The 20,971-nt window shown below is 57.3% G+C and overlaps 1 protein-coding gene across 4 annotated transcripts in view; it reads right to left on the bottom strand.

The window, feature by feature from the left end:
* Window positions 1-1,851: 1,851 nt before the first annotated feature.
* Col11a2 (collagen type XI alpha 2 chain) overlaps window positions 1,852-20,971 on the bottom strand; it is a 27,362-nt gene continuing 8,242 nt past the window's right edge. For 3 of the 4 annotated variants that reach the window (XM_021218193.2, XM_029531256.1, XM_021218196.2), the window contains 58 exons: window positions 18,853-18,912; window positions 18,709-18,750; window positions 18,436-18,498; window positions 18,050-18,124; window positions 17,505-17,591; window positions 17,227-17,283; window positions 17,008-17,061; window positions 16,874-16,927; window positions 16,736-16,789; window positions 16,530-16,583; window positions 16,332-16,385; window positions 16,201-16,245; window positions 16,040-16,093; window positions 15,570-15,614; window positions 15,256-15,309; window positions 15,047-15,091; window positions 14,875-14,928; window positions 14,599-14,643; window positions 14,315-14,368; window positions 14,182-14,226; window positions 13,613-13,666; window positions 13,182-13,289; window positions 12,517-12,570; window positions 12,184-12,237; window positions 12,030-12,074; window positions 11,616-11,669; window positions 11,444-11,488; window positions 11,289-11,342; window positions 11,141-11,194; window positions 10,955-11,008; window positions 10,400-10,507; window positions 10,192-10,281; window positions 9,945-9,998; window positions 9,625-9,732; window positions 9,393-9,500; window positions 9,219-9,272; window positions 9,049-9,102; window positions 8,779-8,886; window positions 8,552-8,605; window positions 8,286-8,339; window positions 8,074-8,127; window positions 7,894-7,947; window positions 7,536-7,643; window positions 7,192-7,245; window positions 6,946-6,999; window positions 6,799-6,852; window positions 6,207-6,260; window positions 5,898-6,005; window positions 5,741-5,794; window positions 5,564-5,617; window positions 5,202-5,309; window positions 5,037-5,090; window positions 4,828-4,863; window positions 4,582-4,635; window positions 4,208-4,475; window positions 3,665-3,777; window positions 3,298-3,504; window positions 1,852-2,839 (listed from right to left, as the gene is read on the bottom strand). In XM_021218193.2, coding sequence (XP_021073852.1) covers window positions 2,699-2,839; window positions 3,298-3,504; window positions 3,665-3,777; window positions 4,208-4,475; window positions 4,582-4,635; window positions 4,828-4,863; window positions 5,037-5,090; window positions 5,202-5,309; window positions 5,564-5,617; window positions 5,741-5,794; window positions 5,898-6,005; window positions 6,207-6,260; window positions 6,799-6,852; window positions 6,946-6,999; window positions 7,192-7,245; window positions 7,536-7,643; window positions 7,894-7,947; window positions 8,074-8,127; window positions 8,286-8,339; window positions 8,552-8,605; window positions 8,779-8,886; window positions 9,049-9,102; window positions 9,219-9,272; window positions 9,393-9,500; window positions 9,625-9,732; window positions 9,945-9,998; window positions 10,192-10,281; window positions 10,400-10,507; window positions 10,955-11,008; window positions 11,141-11,194; window positions 11,289-11,342; window positions 11,444-11,488; window positions 11,616-11,669; window positions 12,030-12,074; window positions 12,184-12,237; window positions 12,517-12,570; window positions 13,182-13,289; window positions 13,613-13,666; window positions 14,182-14,226; window positions 14,315-14,368; window positions 14,599-14,643; window positions 14,875-14,928; window positions 15,047-15,091; window positions 15,256-15,309; window positions 15,570-15,614; window positions 16,040-16,093; window positions 16,201-16,245; window positions 16,332-16,385; window positions 16,530-16,583; window positions 16,736-16,789; window positions 16,874-16,927; window positions 17,008-17,061; window positions 17,227-17,283; window positions 17,505-17,591; window positions 18,050-18,124; window positions 18,436-18,498; window positions 18,709-18,750; window positions 18,853-18,912 — 4,092 coding nt within the window. In that variant the 3' untranslated portion in view covers window positions 1,852-2,698. Of the gene's footprint in view, window positions 2,840-3,297; window positions 3,505-3,664; window positions 3,778-4,207; window positions 4,476-4,581; window positions 4,636-4,827; window positions 4,864-5,036; window positions 5,091-5,201; window positions 5,310-5,563; window positions 5,618-5,740; window positions 5,795-5,897; window positions 6,006-6,206; window positions 6,261-6,798; window positions 6,853-6,945; window positions 7,000-7,191; window positions 7,246-7,535; window positions 7,644-7,893; window positions 7,948-8,073; window positions 8,128-8,285; window positions 8,340-8,551; window positions 8,606-8,778; window positions 8,887-9,048; window positions 9,103-9,218; window positions 9,273-9,392; window positions 9,501-9,624; window positions 9,733-9,944; window positions 9,999-10,191; window positions 10,282-10,399; window positions 10,508-10,954; window positions 11,009-11,140; window positions 11,195-11,288; window positions 11,343-11,443; window positions 11,489-11,615; window positions 11,670-12,029; window positions 12,075-12,183; window positions 12,238-12,516; window positions 12,571-13,181; window positions 13,290-13,612; window positions 13,667-14,181; window positions 14,227-14,314; window positions 14,369-14,598; window positions 14,644-14,874; window positions 14,929-15,046; window positions 15,092-15,255; window positions 15,310-15,569; window positions 15,615-16,039; window positions 16,094-16,200; window positions 16,246-16,331; window positions 16,386-16,529; window positions 16,584-16,735; window positions 16,790-16,873; window positions 16,928-17,007; window positions 17,062-17,226; window positions 17,284-17,504; window positions 17,592-18,049; window positions 18,125-18,435; window positions 18,499-18,707; window positions 18,751-18,852; window positions 18,913-20,971 lie in introns of those variants that run through there. The other variant, XM_029531257.1, reaches the window with a different exon arrangement.

The raw sequence follows: 20,971 nt of genomic DNA, 5'->3' as shown, positions 1-20,971 counted from the left end.
CTCGGAGTGACCTTTGTGGTTTAGTACCAGCTGCAGAGAGCCATAGCCAAACCTCAGCTCTGGCCCAACCCTGCTGGGAATGAGTCTGGGTGGGGAGGGTGAGTGTCTCTGAGGCCAGGGAGCAGAAGATGGGGGTGGGGGAGGTCTCTCTCAAGACTTGACTATAGACATGGAAAGGCAGACAGGATCCCTCATAGTGCATCCACTGTGTTACTAGATAGATGAGATGGTACACACACACACACACACACACACACACACACACGTACATACTTCAGCTCCCTTAAGGTTTGAGGAACAAGAAATAAGAAATTGATGGGTGAAGAAGGAGAAAAGATTAAGTGGTAGTGTAGGGACTTCAATATTCTGGGTTGTTTTTGAGACATGGATCTCTATGTAGCTCAGGCTGTCATGGAACTTGACTAAGAGATCTACCTGTCTCTGGCTCCCAGTGCTCAGAATTTAAAGGCATGTACCACCGCATGTCCAGCCAGGGACTGTATTCTGACTACTTTGCAATGGAGAAGACAACTTAAGTAGAAGACAGCAGAGGCAGAGAGAAAGGCAGAACTGTGGTACTCAGATGCAGGAGGGGACTCTACCTGCACTGTCTCCACTGGCACTGCCTCTCCATCTGCACTGACTCTCCATCTGCACTGCCTCTCCATCTGCACTGCCTCTCCATCTGCACTGCCTCTGCACCTGTACAGGATGTTTCCGCCTGCACTGATGCTGCACCTGCACCAAGTCTGCTGTACCAGCACTGACTCTCCACCTGTACTTAGTCTCCACCTGCACTAACTCTGCACCTGCACTAGGGTCTTCACCCGCACTGAGTCTATACCTGCACTGAGTCTGCAGCCACACTGGGTCTCCACTGGCACTGAGGTCTCCGTCTGCACTGAGGCATCTACCTGCACTAGGTTCTCCACCTCCACCGAGTCTGCACCTTCAGTGAGGTCTTTACCTCCACTGAGTCTGCACCTATACAGGGTGGGAACCTCCTGGGATCAAAAATGAGTGGGGTCCAAAGTCCCATGGTTTTGTCCTTCAGCAGGAATTATCTGTGATGCAGTCTGGGACTCACCACAGAGAAGTGTTGGGGATGAGGTGAGTGGAAGACGCAAATGAATGACATCCAGCCACCCCATCCCATGGGCTATAGACAGGAACTAGACACACTGTAAGGAGGGGCACCCCAGTTGGATAAGGCCCTGGAGTAACTCTCAACCTCCACTTGACAGACCAGAGCAAGCAATGCTGTGTGAAGATGGGAAGCCCCCGGAAAGCAGGAGGCCTTCTAGGGGTGGCCAGAGCAGACCTAAGCTACTGAGCAAGTCCAGAGAAGGGCATCTTGGGAAGGAAGGAAGTCAGTATCCCTGGCCAGAGAAACCGGAGTCTATACACAAACCAAGCCACAAAGAAAAAGATGCTTACATGCATATGTATATGTAAAAGCATGTGCCTGTCGGAGGCCTGACTTCAGTTCTGGCTTTTGACAGTGTTGCAAGCCTGAGGCCACATTGTGTCTTGGGAAAGAACATGGGGAAGTGGAATCTCAGAAGCGGGTGGAGTTTAGACTGAACCACTCAGAGCCTTCTAACCTTGAAGGCCTGAGGACAGCTGGATTTGAGGGGAAATGGAGGAGACAAAGCTCACACCGCCAGTGGCAGCTCTGCACTGAACCAGAGCCCTGTGCATGACATCCCTGGAGTGTCCATTTGGGGGTCTGCTCTTGCCACCCTGGGACTCGCTGGAGAACTCCTGTGTGTAGGGTGAAGCCAGCCTCTAGGGGGCAGGAGCTCTGTGAGAAGCTCGGAGACTGAAATAACAACACAAGTACCAGCCCAGGAGGAGACAATCACATTGTTTAACCGGCAGTCAGGAGGGACGTTGGGCATAGGGCTAGAGGGGTCCTGGGAGTCCCTTCTGGCCACAGGCTAGGCATTAGCTTTCTCTCCAGAATCAGGGAAGGTGAGGAGGTGTGGCCAGGACAGTGGCTCAGAGCCACTGGCAGAACATCAGTATCTCCATAAGGGCCTGCACAGCCCTCTGGTCTGGTCTCCCTTCCAGGGGCGGCCTGGTCTTAAGTAGCAGGTCATTCCTCTCAGGGACAGATGTGTCACAGAGCTTAGATCCTGGGGAAAGAGGGCTGGAGTCCTGAGGCAGGGGAGACCATGTTCCAGCATTCTTGGCGCCCCAGGTGGGAGGAGAAGGAGGGGTTCATCCCAGGAAGCCACACCCACAGGCACTAGGGAAAACCCTGAGTGGAGGATGGGCTGCCGGCCCACCCTTGCAGCACCTATCCCCAACATTTGCTGGGATTTTTGGCATTTCTCTCTTTATCTTCTTTGTTACTTTGTTCTTCCACTCTTTAAATAATTAATATAATTATTTTTTTTTAAATACAAAATACACAGTGTCCTTTCTCTTCCACTTATTTGGGGTGACAGGGAAGTGTTTTAAATAAAGGTCTCAGCTCTTAAGTGGGAGTGCCGGAGGCCCAGGTACCACCCTCCCCCTGGGCTGTCGGGGCACCCCTGGTTCACCCCAGCCCTGGGTGCTGCCCAACTTGAGGCTTGAGATCCCTGGCCCAAGGCCCTCTCGACGATGAGAGATCCTCATGAGAGGTGACATGGAGTCTGTGCTGTGTGACTCCACCTGGACCTGGCTTTGGTTGTCAGCATCAGAGTCAGGCCTAGCCCATGAAGCAGACAGGCCCCAGAAGCACCCCTCCCCGTCTTGTGGGGGCCCCCAGGTCTGTGAAGGAAGCATCCAGCACGGGCAGCTGCTCCAGTACAGGCGTGCGCACCTCCAACACCGTCCGGCCTTGCTGGGTCTTCACAGGGGGACAGGGAAGGAGGATCTGTGAGCACTGTGAGGCTTCCCTCGGTGGACCCCTGACCTCAGCCTCTGGCTCGACTCTCCTCTGAGAATCTTGCCCACATGCAGATGATTCCGGATGCATGGCCTAGCATGTCAGTGTGCGCCCGCTCTCAGGGGCATATGTTTGTAACCTCTGTGTGCTGGGCATCTGGATGTGCACAGTTGCACAAGCTTGTGTAAGCCCGTGTAAGGCAACTGTGTGCGCACGCATGAGCCCATACAAGCTTGGCTTCCACTTTCCCTACCCTCCTCTTTAGCCCTTTAAGTTCCCTCCCCTCGGTGCGTCTGGCACCGGGACACTGTACTCCTGCCTGCCTGCCGGTCTCTAAGCACCCTGCTGAAAGTGTCTCCCTGTCTTCCTGTAGCCCAAATCTGGGACCTGCCACCCATCCCAGCATTTCTGGTTCCCACCTGACAGCCATCTCTGAACTCCTTGACGTAAGGGCTGGTCTCAGGGCTCAGCTCATCCTCGTTGGCCCCTCGGAGTTTCAGGGGACCATCCTGGGGTACTCCAGAGCAAGGGTAGGAGACATCCTGGTGGGCAGAAACGCTGAGCAGCCGCAGGAAGGTGAGCTGGACCACACCCACTGGGGAGCCCTCGGAGTCCACGTAGGAGAACTGGAGAGAGAGAAGAGTGGGGGTGACAATGACAATGTGGGGAGCAGCCACAGACGGGATAAGGACCGGCAAACTGCAGTCTGGGGATCGGAGGAAATGTGACAAAGGTCACACAAAACGATGGACAAGGGCAGGCAGACTGAGGGCCAGCAGCTCGCACCTGTGTGACGTCATCCCTGGGCGTGACACACGTCTCCCCTCCTGCTGTGAAGTTGCAGAACACCCGGAAGGCATCCCGAGCACAGCCCTGGTTGGGGTCAACCCAGTACTCTCCTGTAGGGGAAGGAACAAGGAGGTCAGGGTCATGGCGGGCTCATGCTCCAACAGAGTCCTCTCTGCAGACTTTCTTCCCTTGCTCTGCCCCAGTGTCCCAGCCAGACCCACAGCCCAGTCCCCCATTGCTTTCCCACTCTGTCCATTCTGAGCACCTTGCAGCCCTCCCCAACCTCTGGTTGGTGCCTGCATCTCTAGTACTGCCCTGTGGAAGGATGGCGATGTGTAGATGCGACGTGTACCATCTACGGATTCAGGTGTGTGTGCACACATATATGTGTCTGCTCTCATGGACACTCGTGTTCACAGGCCAGAGCTCTGTCGGCTGCTAGGACCCTGAAGTACTTCACCCCACTCCTGCACCTCCACTAAGATCCCACTCCCAGCCGCCACTTTTCTGTGCCCTGCCCGGCCCAAGGCTGGTGCTGACCATCAGGAAGCTCGGGGTGGCACAGCTTCAAGTCCTGGCAGGTGCGAGCAGGGCTGTCCTGGGTCCCCGTCGGCCTCCTCATCTGCTCGATCTCCTCCCGCAGAGAGTCCAGGGAGCCAAAGATCTCCTCCAGCCCCGCAGGACTGCCCGGGGCACCGCCAGTGGGCACAGCCTCCTCATCCTGCATCAGTTTGCTTCCATCCACAGAGCGGCGGGTCTTCTTGGGCATCTGGATGGGCAGTGGCTGGATCACCTCGCCCGGGGGGCCCTGGGTGGAGACAGGGAGGGTACAGTGAGGTCCCCATGAGAGTAAAGGGTAGGTACGATGGGGTGCTCACAGCCAGCGCAGCAGGTACCGCTCACTCCTCACTCACCGGATGTCCTGGAGGGCCCTGGACACCCTTCTCTCCCTTGGGTCCAGCCGGGCCCTAACAAAGGAATTAATAAGATCAAGGAGGGGTCAAGAGATCAAGCATAAGATCAGGGTCACAAAAAGGTCAAATTGGTCTCTTGGCAGAAATGAGGGATTCCCCACTGAGACAGGGGAATGTGAGGTTGCCCTGGAGAGTCGGGGTTAGGGCCCGCTGAGGGAGAGCGAAAGTCAAGGCTAGATCACTCACTGTGGCTCCTTTAGCTCCTTTGGGGCCAGAGGGTCCCTGTAAATGAACAGAAGGGGTCAGCTCAGGACAGGGCATAGGACCGCAGAGACAAAGTCGCGAGTCCAGGAGCGGCACAGAGACATAGGCGGGAGAGACCGTGGCACACAGAGGCCTGGACGGGGAGTCTGCAGTAAGCTTACGGGACTATGAGGGGGAGATGGGGTACTTACAGGCAGGCCGGGGGGCCCTCCAGGACCGATGGGGCCAGATGCTCCTGGGATACCCTAGAACAGCATAGGGAGAGCTGGGTCTCGATCCCTCCACCCCACAGACCCGTTCCTGTCCTCGCCCCTCCCCCCCCCCCCCGACATCTCTCAGCCATGTCCTGGACCCACCGTCTCTCCCTTCTGTCCGGGTGAGCCCTGAGGTCCAGGGAGGCCACGGTCGCCCTTCTCGCCTTGCTCTCCGGTCGGCCCAATCAGTCCGATGAGACCTGGGTGGCCCTGGATAAGGGGGAAGGTGGACAAAGGGATGCTAAAAGAATGCACTCAGGTGAAGAAGGGCAAGAAGACGGAGACAGACGCAGGCTCTGGAGAAAGCTTCGGCTGGGAACGGTCCCATGAGTAAGAACCCGTGGTCTGGGCCTGGAGGCCGGAAGCACAACAGAGGGGCGCTGAGCAGGCATCCCCGTGGGATCTGGGGTTGAGGCATGTGACCCCGTGGGATCTGGGGCATGTGACCCCGTATCTTCTCTCACCTTCTCTCCCTTGGCTCCAGCATCACCCCGGAGGCCAGGAAGCCCTGGGGGTCCCTGTGGGGAGACAGGAAGTCACTCTCCTCAGAGGTGGATCCAAGTTCACCTTCTATTCCCTCCCTGGCTCTGGCCAGTCCAGGGAGCCCACCCACCCACCCACCCATATAGTGAGTCTCTTACCACAGGACCCGGGGGCCCAGCCTGGCCTGTGGCTCCAGGGCGGCCTTGCTGACCCTACAGATTAGAAAGAACATCCCAGGGTCGGGAGGATTGTCGCTACATTACACACCGCCCATGGCCGGCACCCTCCTCCCAGGTCCTTCACGCTGCAACTCACCACCGAGCCCGGGAGCCCCCGAAGACCATCGGGGCCGGGTTTTCCTGCTAAGCCTGCAGGACCCACAGGGCCTGTCTTTCCCGGGGCCCCCACAGCACCAGGGTCCCCCTGAAACACACAGAAAGAACTTGTCCTCAAAGGCAGAGGAGAGGAGACGGAGGAGGAGTAAGGTGGAAAGGTTGGAGCTCAGGAACAAGGGCAGGGGGCTCAACACGGAAGAGGTGGGCATGGGGAAGGCATCTGGAGATAGAAGTCTGGGGAGGGAGAATGCGGGCTACATCCCGGCACCCAGGTTGGCCTCTCCATCACCTTAGCTCCCTTCTCTCCTTGCCGTCCCTCTGGACCAGGAGTGCCAGCAGGTCCCTGAGGAAGAGAGCAGGAAAGAAATGATAATAAATGTGTGTGCACACATGCGTGTGCATGCACACATACACACTTATGCACACATACTAACATGCATACACACACACTTACGCTCACACACAAACATGCATACGTATGTGTGCACATACACACTTATGCAAACACACACAAACATGCATACAAAGAGGACCATTCACAGACAGTGAAGACAGGAACAACCACGCCCACTGTTAAAACAGCCTCACTGCCTGTGGTGAAGAGCTGCTGGGCCTTTCCCTCATCCCACCACATGCTCCAGCAAACTAAGAGGTTAAGCCCTTCATCATGTGTCCACCTTGATAGGTCAGTAAGTAACACAGATCAGAGCCCAAGGATTAAAAACACCCAAGGTCCCAACCACACCAAAGATGGCCAGCTATGCATACCACACCCCAGCCAAAGATAACCAGATACCAGCATCTCCCTGCCCACCCCACCCCCCCGCTGCTGCCTCACCTCCATCCACCCAACCCGAGGACGGGCAGCTGGATCGACTTACCCGCTTTCCAAGGGGTCCAGGGGGCCCGTTCTCCCCGGTGGAACCAGGGGATCCCTAAGGAGGGAAGGCATGAAGAGAGTAAGTAGGGCTTCAGTCAGGAGGCCTCTGGGGACAGGTAAGGGAAGAGAGGGGTCGCCGGTCACTCACAGGCTGTCCTGGCTCGCCATCCTCGCCTCGGTCTCCCTTAGCACCATCCTGGCCCTGAAGGGGTGAAACAAAGTCAGAGGGGGGTCCCCAACATGACTGACACCTCAGCCAAGATTCGCTCCTGCTACCTGCCAGAGTCACCACGCCAAATCCTGGCTCCTTGAGATCCAGGCCCACCTACCACACAGAGGCCAACAGACGAAGTGCCACCACCTTAGCCTCTACCCCTCCCTGGATAAGACTTACCCGTGGGCCAGCTTCTCCAGGGGGGCCAGGGTCCCCGGGAAAGCCGACAGGACCCTAATCCAGAGGGAGAACAAGGTCAGCACCCTAGCTCCCTACGGTCAGTCAGGGCGCATGGACACACACACGCTCTCCTCCTCACGCGTGAAAGACAGTCACCTGAGCCCCTCTCCCTGCCTCATCCCCCACTTCCCTCTGCTCTCTCCCCCAGGAGACCACACATTCATAACCTCCTTCCCAGGCATCACCCCATCCCTGGGCCCCCACGTTCTAAAGTGCTGATGCCCATCCCCCAGTATTCCAGGGTCTCCCATTCCCAGAGCCCCCCACTCAGCCCCTAAACTCACAGGGTTCCCCTTGGGGCCATCGTCGCCTGTAGGGCCTTTGGGCCCTGGTGGCCCAGCCTCTCCCGCCTGCCCAGCCTCTCCTTTCTCCCCACGCTCTCCACGTGGACCCTGCAGAGCAAGGGGAGGGGTCTTGAGGTCAAAGACAGCCTCAGCCACCCCCTAGTCACTCGATGACAGTGGGACAGTCAGAGTTAGGCTGATAGGGGGTGTCCTGGCCCCTCCTCCCTTCAGGGAAATGGCAGCTGGGCTCCTTCGGCCTAGCAATCAAGCAAGGAGCAGACTTCTGGGCTGTGGAGGTCCCAGAACGAGACAGAGAGGGTAAGGGGTTAGAGAGCAAGACCTCAGAGCTGACACTCACCTTGACACCCGGCTCGCCCTGGACACCTGGAGACCCTGACTCCCCTGGTTCACCCTACAAACAGAGGAGTATCCAAGTTTCCCTCCCAAATCCTGACAACCCCACGTCTCAGTCAAGACCAGGCAGAATTCTGACCCTCATGCCCTGTCAAGACTGATATGTTCACCCCTCCCCAGTTACCTTCTCTCCAGGGGGACCCAAGTTTCCAACACCTCCAGGGGGACCTTGTGGGCCCTGGAAGAGGAAGGAAAGCCATTTTTAGGGGGTGCAGAGGCCTGGCTGAGAGGCCAGCAGGGAGGCAGGGTCCCAGCCCGTGGGGCTCCTCTTGGTGTCCGAGATAGGACTAGGGTTTACAGTGTAGGGAAAAGGAGGCAGAGGACGAGTTGACTCACATCAGCACCATTGGGTCCAGCGGGGCCTCGAGATCCTGGAGGGCCAGGGGGTCCCTGCGTGGGTGGGGTATGAACGCATCAGGAGGCGGCAGGGAGGGAGAGGAGGGGCTAAGGATGAGCAGGGTGGGTGAGCAGAGATGAAGGCAGGGGCAGGTGGTAGGGCTGCACACACATCGTGAGGTCAGCAGTGGCGCCTCAGGGACTGGCTGGGTGGCAGGCAGAGAGGAGGGGAGGAGGGGGACTGGACAGGAGAGGGTCACACTCACCATAGGCCCCACATCTCCTGTTTCTCCCTTCTCCCCAGAGGGTCCTGGCAGGCCCTGTGCAGGAACAGGAAGCACAGACGCAGGTGGTCAATCCTCGTCCCTCAGCTCCGCAGCAGCGGGCGGGTCCTCTCCCCCCATCTGCCCAATCACCACCAGCAGGTGACTGGCAGGTGCTCCCAGGCCCACCCTGAGCCCACCTCTCAGGCCCTGTCCCCAGCCCTGCTCACCTGTAGGCCGATGGGTCCCGGGGGTCCATTGAACCCTCTTGTTCCTTCATCACCTTTGGCTCCAAAGTGTCCCTGGGGTCCCCGAGCTCCGGGCTCACCATCAGCTCCCTGGAGCAGGGACAAGGACACAATGGTAGGTCATGGGTCAGCTGTCCTCCGTCTATAAACCCACCCAGACTTGAGCACCAGGCACAAGGAAGTGTGGGAGCCGAGGCAGGCTGGAGTCCAGGGGGTGGGGGTGGGGCTGTGTGGAAAGCCAGAGACACTCACCGCAGCTCCAGGTTGCCCCACAGGACCGATGGGACCAGGAGGTCCAGGAGGGCCCTAGGAAAGAAGGAGAAGTCAGAGATGCCAGGACGGGGGTGGGGGAGTAGTGAGGGCAACAAGGGAGGGATGAGGTTAAAGGCCAGAGGTCAAGTGTCAGGGTCACGGTTACTTACATGTTCACCCTTGTTTCCTTTGGTTCCCTTCTGTCCAGGGTCTCCCACCTCACCCTGCAGGAGAAGGTAATGGGATGGATGAGAAAGGAGATATGTAAATTAATAGAAGTCAGAAGGTCAGCAGTCTCCAGTGGGGAGAAGACTGGACACATCTGTAGGTTCAGGTTTCCTCACCTTGTCTCCATCCTCTCCAGCCACGCCTGGGGGTCCTGCGGGACCAGGAAGCCCCACGGGGCCCTGCACCCCATCACGACCAGTGGGACCAATAGGGCCTTTCTCGCCCTGCACGACACAAGGGAAGAGGTAATGGCTTGGACGCAGCCTCGCCTTCAAGTTCCCCCCCAAAACACCTTGGTAGCCATAGCTCCTCAGGTCACAGCTCACAGGCTCCTGCCCCCAGGCTCACCGGCACGCCTTTTTCTCCTGCTGCTCCAGGCGGACCCTGTGGGCCTGGACGTCCTGGGGGACCAATGGGGCCCCCTGATCCTGCTGCACCTCGCTCCCCAGGAGAGCCCTGAGAGAGATGGAGTCAGATCTCTAGGAAAGGGAACCCCCAGGACCCCTGACCATAGATCTTGGGACAACAGAAAGTTGAATGCATCCTGACTTACCCCAAATTCCCTCATGCCTAGGCCCATGGTTCCTGCCACTACCTGCCCCGAATCTTCCCTCCCCAGCCCCCTTTCCTGGTTCCTGCCCGCTGCCTCCCGGGAGCCCCAGACTCACTGCGGGGCCAGGAGGGCCGGCTGGACCTTCATTTCCCTTCAAGCCGGGTCCGCCCTATGAGCCAGATTTAGGGTAAGCGGTGAGTGAGAAGGTAAGACTTCACAGGCATGGGACCCCAAAAGACATGCTGGCAAGTGTGGGCTTTGGGGAGATGTAGGTCCAGTGAGAGAAGCGGGGTGTAATATCAAGGGGACCAGGTGATGAGTGACCATATCCATAGGCTGTTGGCTTTGGGGGTCACACTCACAGCAGTGCCCGGGAGGCCTCGTTCTCCTGGGAAACCTCTCAGACCAGCAGGACCATCCTTCCCTGGGGCCCCAGGGGGACCAGGGTCACCCTGAAATGAAAGGAGGGGTGTCAGGTCATAACCTGAGCAGAGATTCTGGCCCCTCAGAGCCACACTGGCCCATGCCTTGCGTCCCCTCCCCAGCACCTCTCCACCGGCCCTCACTGACCTTGGTCCCTTCCTTCCCAGATGTTCCAGGCAGTCCTTGCTCTCCAGGAGGTCCTGGGGGGCCAGGGTGACCTCTCTCCCCCATGGGACCGCTTTCTCCAGCTGTTCCCTGGGGAAAGCACAGTCTAAACTCAGCTCCGTCTGCCCCGAGACCCCACTCTGCATCCCCCAAAGTGCCAATCGAGAGCCCAGTAGTCTTGCCCAAAAGCCAGGGGGAAATTGTTGCTGCTCTTCTGGCTGCCACTGGGGCTTCCCATCCCTGGTGTGGAGTGACCACGCCACCTTGTGTCACAGCCAGGAAACTTCTCAGAGAGAGAGACACACACACACACACACACACACACATACACACACACACACACAGAGAGAGAGAGAGAGAGAGAGAGAGACAGAGAGAGAGACAGAGACAGAGACAGAGAGAGACAGAGAGAGAGACACCTGGGAAAGAGCTGAAATTTGGGGTCTCAGGCCAGGCAAACAGATGTCAGAGCTGAGTTACTGGGGGAGGAGGCCCTAACTCCAGTCTGGGGTACATTCTCTCCTTAGGGAAACATACCTGAGGTCCCACCACTCCTGGCGGGCCTGGGGGGCCAGTCTTTCCTTGGAATCCCTGAGGGGAGAGCCAGAGTGATGTCAGAGCCAGATAGGACAAGGCTGGGAGACAGTGGGGCAGGCCCCAGAGGAAGCACAGCACCTCAGCAAGATCCAAGCCCCTCTTCTCCCCACACCCCGAATCACTCACCACTTCTCCCCTCTGGCCAGGGTGTCCCGGCAGCCCATCCTTCCCTGCAGGGCCCTGGAAGGGAGGTTGGGGTCAGAGGGACTCTTGACATGGAAGACAAATGAGGGAGAAGGAAATGATGTGGGTCACAAGTCAGCGGTCACCTTACCGGAGGGCCTTTGGGGCCAGGAAATCCATTGGGGCCTTGCGGTCCAGGAAGACCCTAGAGACAGAGAAGGGATGAGCGGAAGACAGGTGCTGGATAGAGGAATGCACGCTTCTTCCCCAGGGAACATGGGAACAGAGCCTTTAAGCCACACTCACCCTCTCTCCGGGTGGCCCGTGGGGACCGTCACCACCTGATGTTCCCTGCGAGGGAGACAAAGTCAGGGAGTGAGATGAGTGTTTATCAGGCATCCCCGAGGAAGAGTGTGGAGGGGAGGGGTGTAGAGGCTCAGCATCAGGAGACAGATCCAGCCTTGCAGAGTCCACTCACCTTAGCTCCAGATTTCCCAGTGGCACCTCGAGGTCCCCGCTGACCTCTTGGACCCTAGGTAGACAGAAGGCAGATGTCAGAAACATCCTTGAGTCTTGAGGAGCTCACCATGTCGCTGAGAGTGATCTTGAACATCTGATCTTCTTGCTTCTACCTGATTCTACCTTGCCTCACTCAACTGATGGAGTACTGGGGATGAACCCAGGGCTTGTTCACACTGTGCAGGTCTGAGATGGAACTCAGGGCTTGTTCACACTGTGCGGGACTGGGGATGAACCCAGGGCTTGTTCACACTGTGTGGGACTGGGGATGAACCCAGGGCTTGTTCACACTGTGCAGGACTCCAACTGAGCTACCGCCCACCTCTTAGATTTTTGAGCCACTAGGTAGCAGGTGTGAGCCCACAGCACTCACCGTGGGGCCCCGTTCTCCCCGAGGTCCTGATTTCCCAGACAGGCCCTGGTGGGAATAGTCAGGCAAGCATTATACAAGGCAAGACTCCCACAGTGACCCCACCCCCACCCCCTCCAGCTCCTCCCTGTGCATCCTTCCCCCTCCCCCAGCTTACCCGAGCTCCCTTCTCTCCACTGGCTCCAGGAAAACCAGGGAACCCCAGAGACCCCTGGACAGAATGGAAAAAGAAGGAGGGGTCAAGGGGAGGAGCCTGGGAAAGGCCAAAGCGGGGGGGTGGGGTGATGGGGGGGAAGAGAGCCGTAGAGGCAGCAATGGCGCTGCCTGGGCCCTGCCAACAAATAGGTTGCCACAGGCCTCTATTTCTCATCTCTACAATGGGAGTCGGTCAGCTAAACCCTCCCTAGGGAACCCCACTCATATATGGTTCCTGGGGTCAGAGGTCAAGGAAGGGGCAACAAGGACTGAGAAAACTAAAGCATCACGGCACCTTGGGACCCTGGCGTCCAGGGTAGCCAGGCAGACCAGGAACGCCTAGCTTGCCCTGTGGAGGGACAGAATGAAATCAGGAAAGACAGGGACCACAGACATCTAGCAGCAATACTCTCTGCAGAAGCCCCACCGAGTCCCCCAAGCCCATCTCTGCACCTCAGCCACTCCTGCCCCATCTCCAGGCCCACCTCCCCCAGCACCCACCACTGTACTACCCAGCCAGACCTCTCTCCCTGAGGGGGAGCACCAGCCCAGCTCCCTCCTAGTGCTCCAGGCATGGTCTTGCCCGGGAGGACGCAGAGTTATTGTAGGGAACAGGGGCTCGGCAGCTCATAGCCCGGCTCTGCCCTTCACTGGGGTTCAAACCATCCTAATCTGCCCCCCCCCAGCTGCAAAGAACCTCCTCTAGAAAGCTGACTGTCACGGGGCTACCCGTAGAGCTGACAGGACGGGGCCACGCCCTCCCCACATTCTCACCCCAGCTCGCACCCCTAGCCCCTGTTCCCCTTGACCTCCTATGTGCCACCTCAGGCCGTTGGCACCCAGCAGATCCCATGCGTAGAGAGGCAGTTAATTCACAGCTGTCCTTGATCAAGCACCGACTTCTAGTCGGCACCCAGTGTCCCACCTGCCCCCGTGACAAGGCACTCTTCCCATCATCACCTTCTCGCCCATGAGCCCAGTGGGCCCGGGGTCTCCTGTAGGTCCAGTGCGCCCTTTCGGCCCTTCAGGGCCGTCTTCGCCCCTGGAACCAGGGACTCCAACCTCGCCCTGAGAGGAAAGTGGGGGGTGAGCGTCGGGGACAGATGGGTCTAGGCCCTCAGGAGACAGGTGGGCACCAGCAAGGCCGGCTGGGATTGGCAGGTGTCTGAGAAGACACTGCAGGACGGCAGAGATGCGCAGAGACAGTGACAGGCGGGAACAGTGTGGCTGGCTGAAGTTGCCATCTCCCTAGGGCCCAGCTCTAAAGGGGGCGGGGTAGTGGAGGGAAAGCTTCCATTTCAAGGGAGCACGGGATGGCTCAAAATGGAGAGCGGTAGGACAGGAGATGGGGAATCGGGTGGGGACGGACGGACAGTCGGATGTCTACTCACCCTGTCTCCTTTCACTCCTATGTCACCTTTGAACCCAGGAAAGCCATCCTCGCCCTGGGAAAGACAGAGGTGAGAGGGCACCACAGAAGGTAAACGGTGGGGGAGCAGGGTGGGGGCAGGGGACACGGGTAAAGGGTGGATTTCAGAGATGAGGGCAGGGGAAGCACTGAGGGAGAGGGGGTGGTGGAGCACTGAGGGAGAGGAGGGAGGTGGAGCACTGAGGGAGAGGAGGGAGGTGGAGCACTGAAGGAGAGAAGGGAGGTGGAGCATTGAAGGAGAGGAGGGAGGTGGAGCACTGAGGGAGAGAGGAGGGCAGGGCGAGCACTGAAGGAGAGAGGAGGGCAGGGGGAGCACTGAGGGAGAGGAGGGTGGTGGAGCACTGAAGGAGAGGAGGGAGGTGGAGCACTGAGAGAGGAAAACAGGTGGAGCACTGAAGGAGAGAGGAGGGCAGGTGGAACACTGATGAAAAGGAGGATCAGGGGAGCTCTGAGGGAGAGAAGAGGCAGAGGGAGCACTGATGGAGAGGAGGGCAAGGGGAGGTGCGTGGAAGCCAAGAGAACACGGCTTACCTTTTCACCCTTGTGGCCCTTCAGGCCCCGAATTCCGTCCACTCCCTAGGGTATAGATAGAGAGATCAGCTGGGTTAGAGTGCTGAGTTCTGTCCCCTGCCCCGCTTTGTCTTATTCCCTGGTAGACAGTTACCTTGACGCCTCGAGGGCCTGGGTATCCTAGAGGACCCTGTGGTCCGGAGGGGCCCTGCAAGAAGAAAGAGGGACTTAGGAAGGACTGGGGATGCTGCCATGAGGGCCTTGGGGGAGGGAGAAATGGAAACCCAGCGACCACACCGGGCGTTGGGGTCACAGGACTCAGATAATGACCAGAGCCAAGTGAAGGATGAGACAGGAAATCCCAAGGACTCTGAGCACGTCCTCCCCAGTCTGAAGACGCCTCGGAGGGGAAAAGGAAGTACGGAGGGAGGGTCTCACCTGGTTCCCTTTGGTTCCAGGGGGACCTTCCTTCCCTGGGTGACCCTACAAGAAGGAGGCAGAGAATGTAACTGCTGGCCCGTGTCAACTTCCCATGAGTCTCTGCGCTCTTCCAACCCAAATTGCCCCGTCAGCCAACAGAGCAAGAACCCCAGCAGCCCCTGGAGTGGCCTTCCAGCAAATGGTACACACTGGACAGACAGCCACCTTGGACAGACGGCCACGGTGAAGCTTGCAGGTTGCATACTGGGGGGAGCAGAGGCAAGCACCACTCACCGGGAGTCCATCTGATCCAGGCATGCCAGGGAGGCCTGGTTTCCCACGAGGACCCTGCAGGAGGAAGGGCATGCTCACTAGAGGGATTAGCTCTCCACAGCTAAAGTCCCAGGAGAGAGGGAGCGCTCCTCCCCAGCCCTAGAACTCGATGCCCTGAGACTCATTCACCCACCTTCTCTCCATGAGGACCGATAGCACCCTGAGGTCCGGGGAGGCCCTGCAGGTGGAGAGAGATGTCACGGGAGCCTCAGGGCTGAGATGTCCTCTAAATCCCCAGTAAGTGCTGGAGCAGGAGGGCCCGATGCCCTGTCCCCAACCAGAGTGTGACCGGGGGCGAGGCCTAGGTGGCGTCACTAAGCTTGGGAAGACAAGACCACTCACCTGGGTCCCAGGAGTGCCCTGTTGTCCAGGAGGTCCTGGCTCTCCTTGAGGTCCCTAGAAACAAACCAGAGGGGGCCAGACCCAGCCCAGGCAAGGGTCAGGCAGGGGTCAGAGGATGGTGACAAAACAGAGGAGACAGAAAGCTTCCAGGGTGGTCCAGAGGACAGGCAGGACAGGAAGCAACAGAAGGGGTTCAAAATGGCAGCCTACAAGACTGGGGACGGAACTTGTTGGGCAGGGGGTGGGTTCTTTATGCCCATCACTGGGTAGGGACCTACAGGGGCAGGGGGCGGTTCTCTCTGCCCATCACTCACCAAGCTCCCTTTGGGGCCATGGGGACCGTCCATGCCTCGGACTCCCTGAAACACAAGACAGGGTAAGCAGGCTGGAAGCTGGGGCCAGGCCAGGAGCACCGTGGCTTCCGGGAAGCCTGGCCACCCCAGAGGGGGGACAGCAGACGCCCGATCAGGCCGCGCTCATCTCAAACCCAGCCTGGCCCAGCCAGCCAGAGCACTCGCGCGCATCTGCAGGGTGTGGGTCTGTGGGTTTGAGGGCTTGTTCTGTTTTTCTTGAGGATTTTTGTTGTGTTTGGCTACAGTCAGAGCCCTGGTGCACTGCACCATACGGTCCACCAAGTGCTTCTTGGGGGGAAGCTGGAGCAGAAATAACCGGGTTGGGAGTGGGAACCATCACAGATAGGGGAGGAAGAAACAAGTATCAGGGAGGGTGGGGAACTGGAAGAGATCGGGGTAAGGCTGGGGCTGGAAGCCCTGGTGTCACTTACCGGGGGTCCAGGAATACCAGGGGGACCTTTAGGGCCGAGGAGTCCTCTAGGTCCCTGCATTCAGGATTGACAGGGACAGCATCAGTGGGGTGACAGGGAAATGTGTTCCCCTTTGTGCGCATTGCTTCCTGTGGCTTCCCCAGAGCACCTCAGACACTCACCGACTCTCCAGGCAGCCCCCGTGGCCCAATCTCTCCATCGTCACCCTGGAAAAGGAAGGTGTACTGAATGAACCAACCTGGCCTTCCAGAATTCTCCTGTGTCCGGCCCCTGCCCCAACCAAGGCACTTACCCTTTCTCCATCCTCACCAGGAGGCCCAGGAAGGCCCTGAGCACCTGTATCACCCTGGAAACAGAGGGGACAGTGAAAGGGACCTCAGGTCCCTCATAGGGGCAGATCCCTGAGCTCCCAGCCTCCATGACTTACTCTGAGGTTCCGACTTCCCCTCTAGAGATCAGTCCCCATCACCCCAGCTCCCTTCACACTCACCCTTTGTCCCTTCTCGCCAGGTAGCCCTGGAAGTCCGTCGAAACCTCGGTCACCCTAGGAAGAAGAGGGAAAATCAAACCGAGGGTCCAGCCCTGTCCCATCCCTTCCTACTCAGTCCTGGATGAGGAGGGACTGTATCCCATGAGGGACTGGTGAGCAGGGCAGGCAAGGCAGACACAGGCGTCACAGGAGGGTAAGCACGCTACCTTCACGCCAGGCTCTCCGGGCATCCCACGGGCTCCATCTGCACCTGCTCGGCCCTAGGGGTGCAAAGCATGCGTGAGAGCAGGAAGGGACATGGTCCCCTCTCCTCTGAGCTCCATTTCCATCCCTAGGGGACTCACCCTTCGTCCAGCCTTGCCAGGAGGGCCTGTGAGGCCCTGAGGTCCTCTGGGGCCCTGGTGAGGGAAGAGACAGGGATGGTTAACGGGCACAGAGGAGGAACACTGGGCTGAACATCAGACGTGGGGGTTGTCACCTGTGGGCCCAGGTCTCCAGATTCTCCCTTCAAGCCAGGGCTCCCAGGCTGACCCTGTGAGAGAGAAGATGAACTTGTGGAAGGACACAACCAACAGCTCCCCATCGCATCTCCCCACCTAAGAAGCAAGTCAACTTCCGACCTGGTTCTTTGACCGGATGGATTATCTACAACTGTGCACACTAATAAAGATGCCACTTTAACATCCAAGTCACTCACCAATGGTCCAGGGCGGCCCGTGTATCCCATGGGGCCAGGTGGCCCTCGGAGTGCCAGCTAGAGGAGCGGGAGGGACAGAAGGGGTGAGAGGGAGGTAATGTGACAGAACCCCAACAACCCCAGGTTTGCCCGTCCTCGCTCTAATTTTCACCCTGTGACCTTTACTCTCCTTGTCTCCCCTGGGCCTCAGAAAACCCACCCCCTTTCCACACCAGTCTTCCCTTTCCACCACATACCTCCCTCTACCAGGACCACACCCCTGCCCTGCCCCTGCTCACCCGTGCCTGCTGCAGAATCGCCTGGGCCTGGGCCTCCTGGGCTGCCACCACGGGGCCCTTGTCACCCCCACTGCTGCCGAACCGGAACTGAGGGGCAACGGAAGATTCAAGTTCCCCTCCAGAAAATTCAAGTGCCCTCTAAGCTAGAGATGCTCTGCAGTGTCTTGGGTGTGCCCTGGCTCTGGCTCAGCACTCAGAGGCTTCCAGAATCTCACTTCCTCCCACCCTTCTCCCCACGGCAGCCTCTTCGAGTCCCTCCTCTGGTTCTTCTCCTCCTAAAACGTGAGATCTTTCTGCCCTGTTTTAGATGACCCATGTTTGCTTACAGGTCCAAAGAGACTGTACGCTTCCCACCCCCAAAAGATCAGCTGCTTCAGCTGATGTGATGAGCCCCAGGTTCTCCCGCTGTCATGGTCCATGCGCTGAGACTTCAGGTGTGCACGTCGTGCCCAGCTTCTCCTCCACAGCGTTCTCCGTTAGTTCTTAGTGAACCGACCCTCCACCCCCTACCCTGAACCTGTTTCAAAGCCCAGAAGATAACTCACTGGAAGCATCAGAGACGTGCCGGGAGGACCAGGGGGTCCATCTGATCCAGGGAGCCCTGCTCGGCCAGGGGGGCCCTGAGTGGGAAAGAGGAAGAAAAAGGGGGAGCCAGGATCAAGTTAGGGATGTGACATCATTTTGAGCTCTTTCCCTATAGGGCAACAAAGACATCTCTAGATCTCTCTTGAATGCTCTGCCCTATGAAGAAAAAAATGGAGGGAGATGCTAGATTACGTTCTCTCGGATCAGAGAGGGCTCCCACACTTTAGGTTGTGGGGAGCACAATCAAGTCTTTAATTAGCCAATTGATAAGGGATTACTGAACACAGCAAGTGCCTTAGGGGTACAAGTGGCTCTTCTGCGGCTACCCCACCCCCAAAGCACTCACCCTCTCACCGGGGTCTCCAACCGGGCCTGGGTTCCCCTGGATGCCAGGAGGTCCAGCTAATCCCTGAGGGACAGAAAGAAGGAAAGCCAGATGTGCACATCAGACAGAAGGTGGTGCATGTGGCTGGGGTTCCACAGCAGAGGTGTGGGAATCTGGGGCTTGGATTGGAAGGGCTCTTTAGAGTGGAGACTTGGATGTACCTAGGCAAGCCACAAAAGCGCCTGCAGGAAAGGTCTCTAACAAAAGAAAGGGCTGCTAATATAATATACTCACCGCTGGGCCTTCCGGGCCTGGGGGTCCCTCTACAAACATACCCTGTGGAGTCAGACATCCAAAGTCAGCGGCCTCAGGGCCAGCACTACCCCATCACTTCCTCCTCCTATCCACCACCCTCAGTTCTGTGACAGTGCAACTTACGGGCTCCAGCACTGCAGGCTCTCCCTTCTCTCCCTTTAGCCCCCGGGGTCCGTGGGCAACCTGAGGGAGACATACATGTAACCCCCAGTGGGGCCCGTGAACAGCCAGGACACCAGGATTGACCCACCCCAACTCCAGCTTTCACTCGCAGGAACTCCTGCACACCACCTCCAAACCCTAAAGCCCTGGTCCCCTGGTCTACCAAAGCAAGCACATGCTGCCACCCCAAGAGCCTTGCCCCTTTGGATCCCAAACCCCAGCATTCCTCTTATGGGGGACCCCACCCTGTCACCAAAAGCTCCTTCTGACCCCAGGAATTCTTAGATCCTTCTCCATCCTTACTCCGCTTGTCAAGTAGTGGGTAGGTTTATTTCTTGGGTGTAGGGCAGAGAACCACATGACAATCTGATTTAAAAAGCCATGGGTTTATCTCCGGAAAATAAAAAGTGTGTGCCCTAATGTACAGACAAGGTAAAAATGCCCAGAGGGGCTAGAAAGATGGCTCAGCAGTTGTTAAGAGCACTTTGCTGTACTTGCAAAGGGTCCAGATGTGGTTCCCAGCTCCTGCATGGCGGTTCGCATCATTTTTAACTCCAGTTCTAGGGGATCCAACACGCTGATCATCTGACCTCCATAGGCATCAAGTATGCATGTGGTGCGCACATACATATAGACATATACGTGTTTGTGTGTTTATGTTTATGTGTGTGTAGTCAACACATACACAAAGGATATCTAGAAAGCCCTTGTCACTGATATCCCAGATTCTAGCCTCCCACTGGATTTTGGAAGAACACAGTTCTTGGGGTCAGTTAACTAAACTTTAGAAGTAACTCCCATAATTCCCTAGCTCCCTTCCCAGCAAGAGTTCTGTGCCTCCCTTCTCCTCCCTTATGATATACCCCCTCTTCCGTCGACCAGTCCCTCCCTCCCACTCTTCCACCCTAATTCTCACTCTAAGCTCTAGGCCAGACCAAAGATAGCAACAGAGAGGATCAAGATCATTTGCTGCCACCCCAACCCACGTCCCAACGAAGACCGTTAGCATCCTCCCCTCCACCCCTACCTTGGCCAGTTAGGCATGGTCAGTTCCCAAATCCCAGCTCAACCCCAAGTACTCAGAAAGCGGCACAAGACGGAGGCAGCAAGGGTGGCCATAGGGATGGGCAGGGCACAGCGTCAGGCAGCAGCAACAAGGGGACAGCTGTGGCAGCAAGGCAGGCAAAGGATAGAGCGGAGTCAAGGGGAAGCAGTCCAACAGCCAGGGGTGTTTGAAGACCTGGGAAAATCACTGAGGAGGCAAACAAAGGGACAGCCACTTGGAAGGGAGACTTATGCCAGAGCCAAGAAAAATTAAACATGGCCAAGATGGCTAGAAAACACAGTGAACAGACAGGAAGTGCTCAGAGAGACAGGAAGCAGCCGAGAAAAAAGAATCCAGGAAGTGGATCTTCAAAAACAGCATGGCTCCCATGACCAAGAGAGAAAAGAAATTCAGAAAAACAAATAGAAAGTGACTCTCCAGAAGAAAATTAAGACGATGAAAGGCAGGGTCCAGAAAACACACTGACAGCAAGGCGAGGACACAGGAAATGGCCGTGATAAATATCTAGGTCCACAATGGATATCCTTCTAACTCTGATAATCCGAGGTACCCAGGAGTGGCTTACTGTCAAAGAAAATGGACACAAGACATCAAGAAGACCAGAACACAAACAAACAATCCCTTTAGTTCAGCCTCACACAGCCAGCAAGAGGGACATTAAGGCTATAGAAGACAGAAACACAGACCAGAAGTGGCTGCAAAATGCCACAGGGGTAGCTAGAAACTCTGCCATCACCATGGACACAAAGTTGTTTTGACCAAGAAGAGATGAGTGAGACAGATGGGCACTGGGCACAAGCTTCTTATTGACTGAACAGGTTTGTAACATCCATCTTGATTTAGACAAGGAGTGGCCAAAAAAGAAAGGAAGTAGCTGTGGGGTTGAAAAAAGACCACTTGCCACAGACAGAGGATCTACAGGGAGCCACGGGGTAAGACATTGGGCAAGAGAAAGCAGAAAGTGATCTTCTCAAACAACACAGACATCTCATGTGAAGGGGATGTGACAAACCA

The sequence above is a fragment of the Mus pahari genome, chromosome 18, assembly GCF_900095145.1.
Source record: "Mus pahari chromosome 18, PAHARI_EIJ_v1.1, whole genome shotgun sequence".
In the NCBI taxonomy this organism is placed as follows: Eukaryota; Metazoa; Chordata; class Mammalia; order Rodentia; family Muridae; genus Mus; species Mus pahari.
This window is presented reverse-complemented; position numbering and strand designations above follow the sequence as displayed.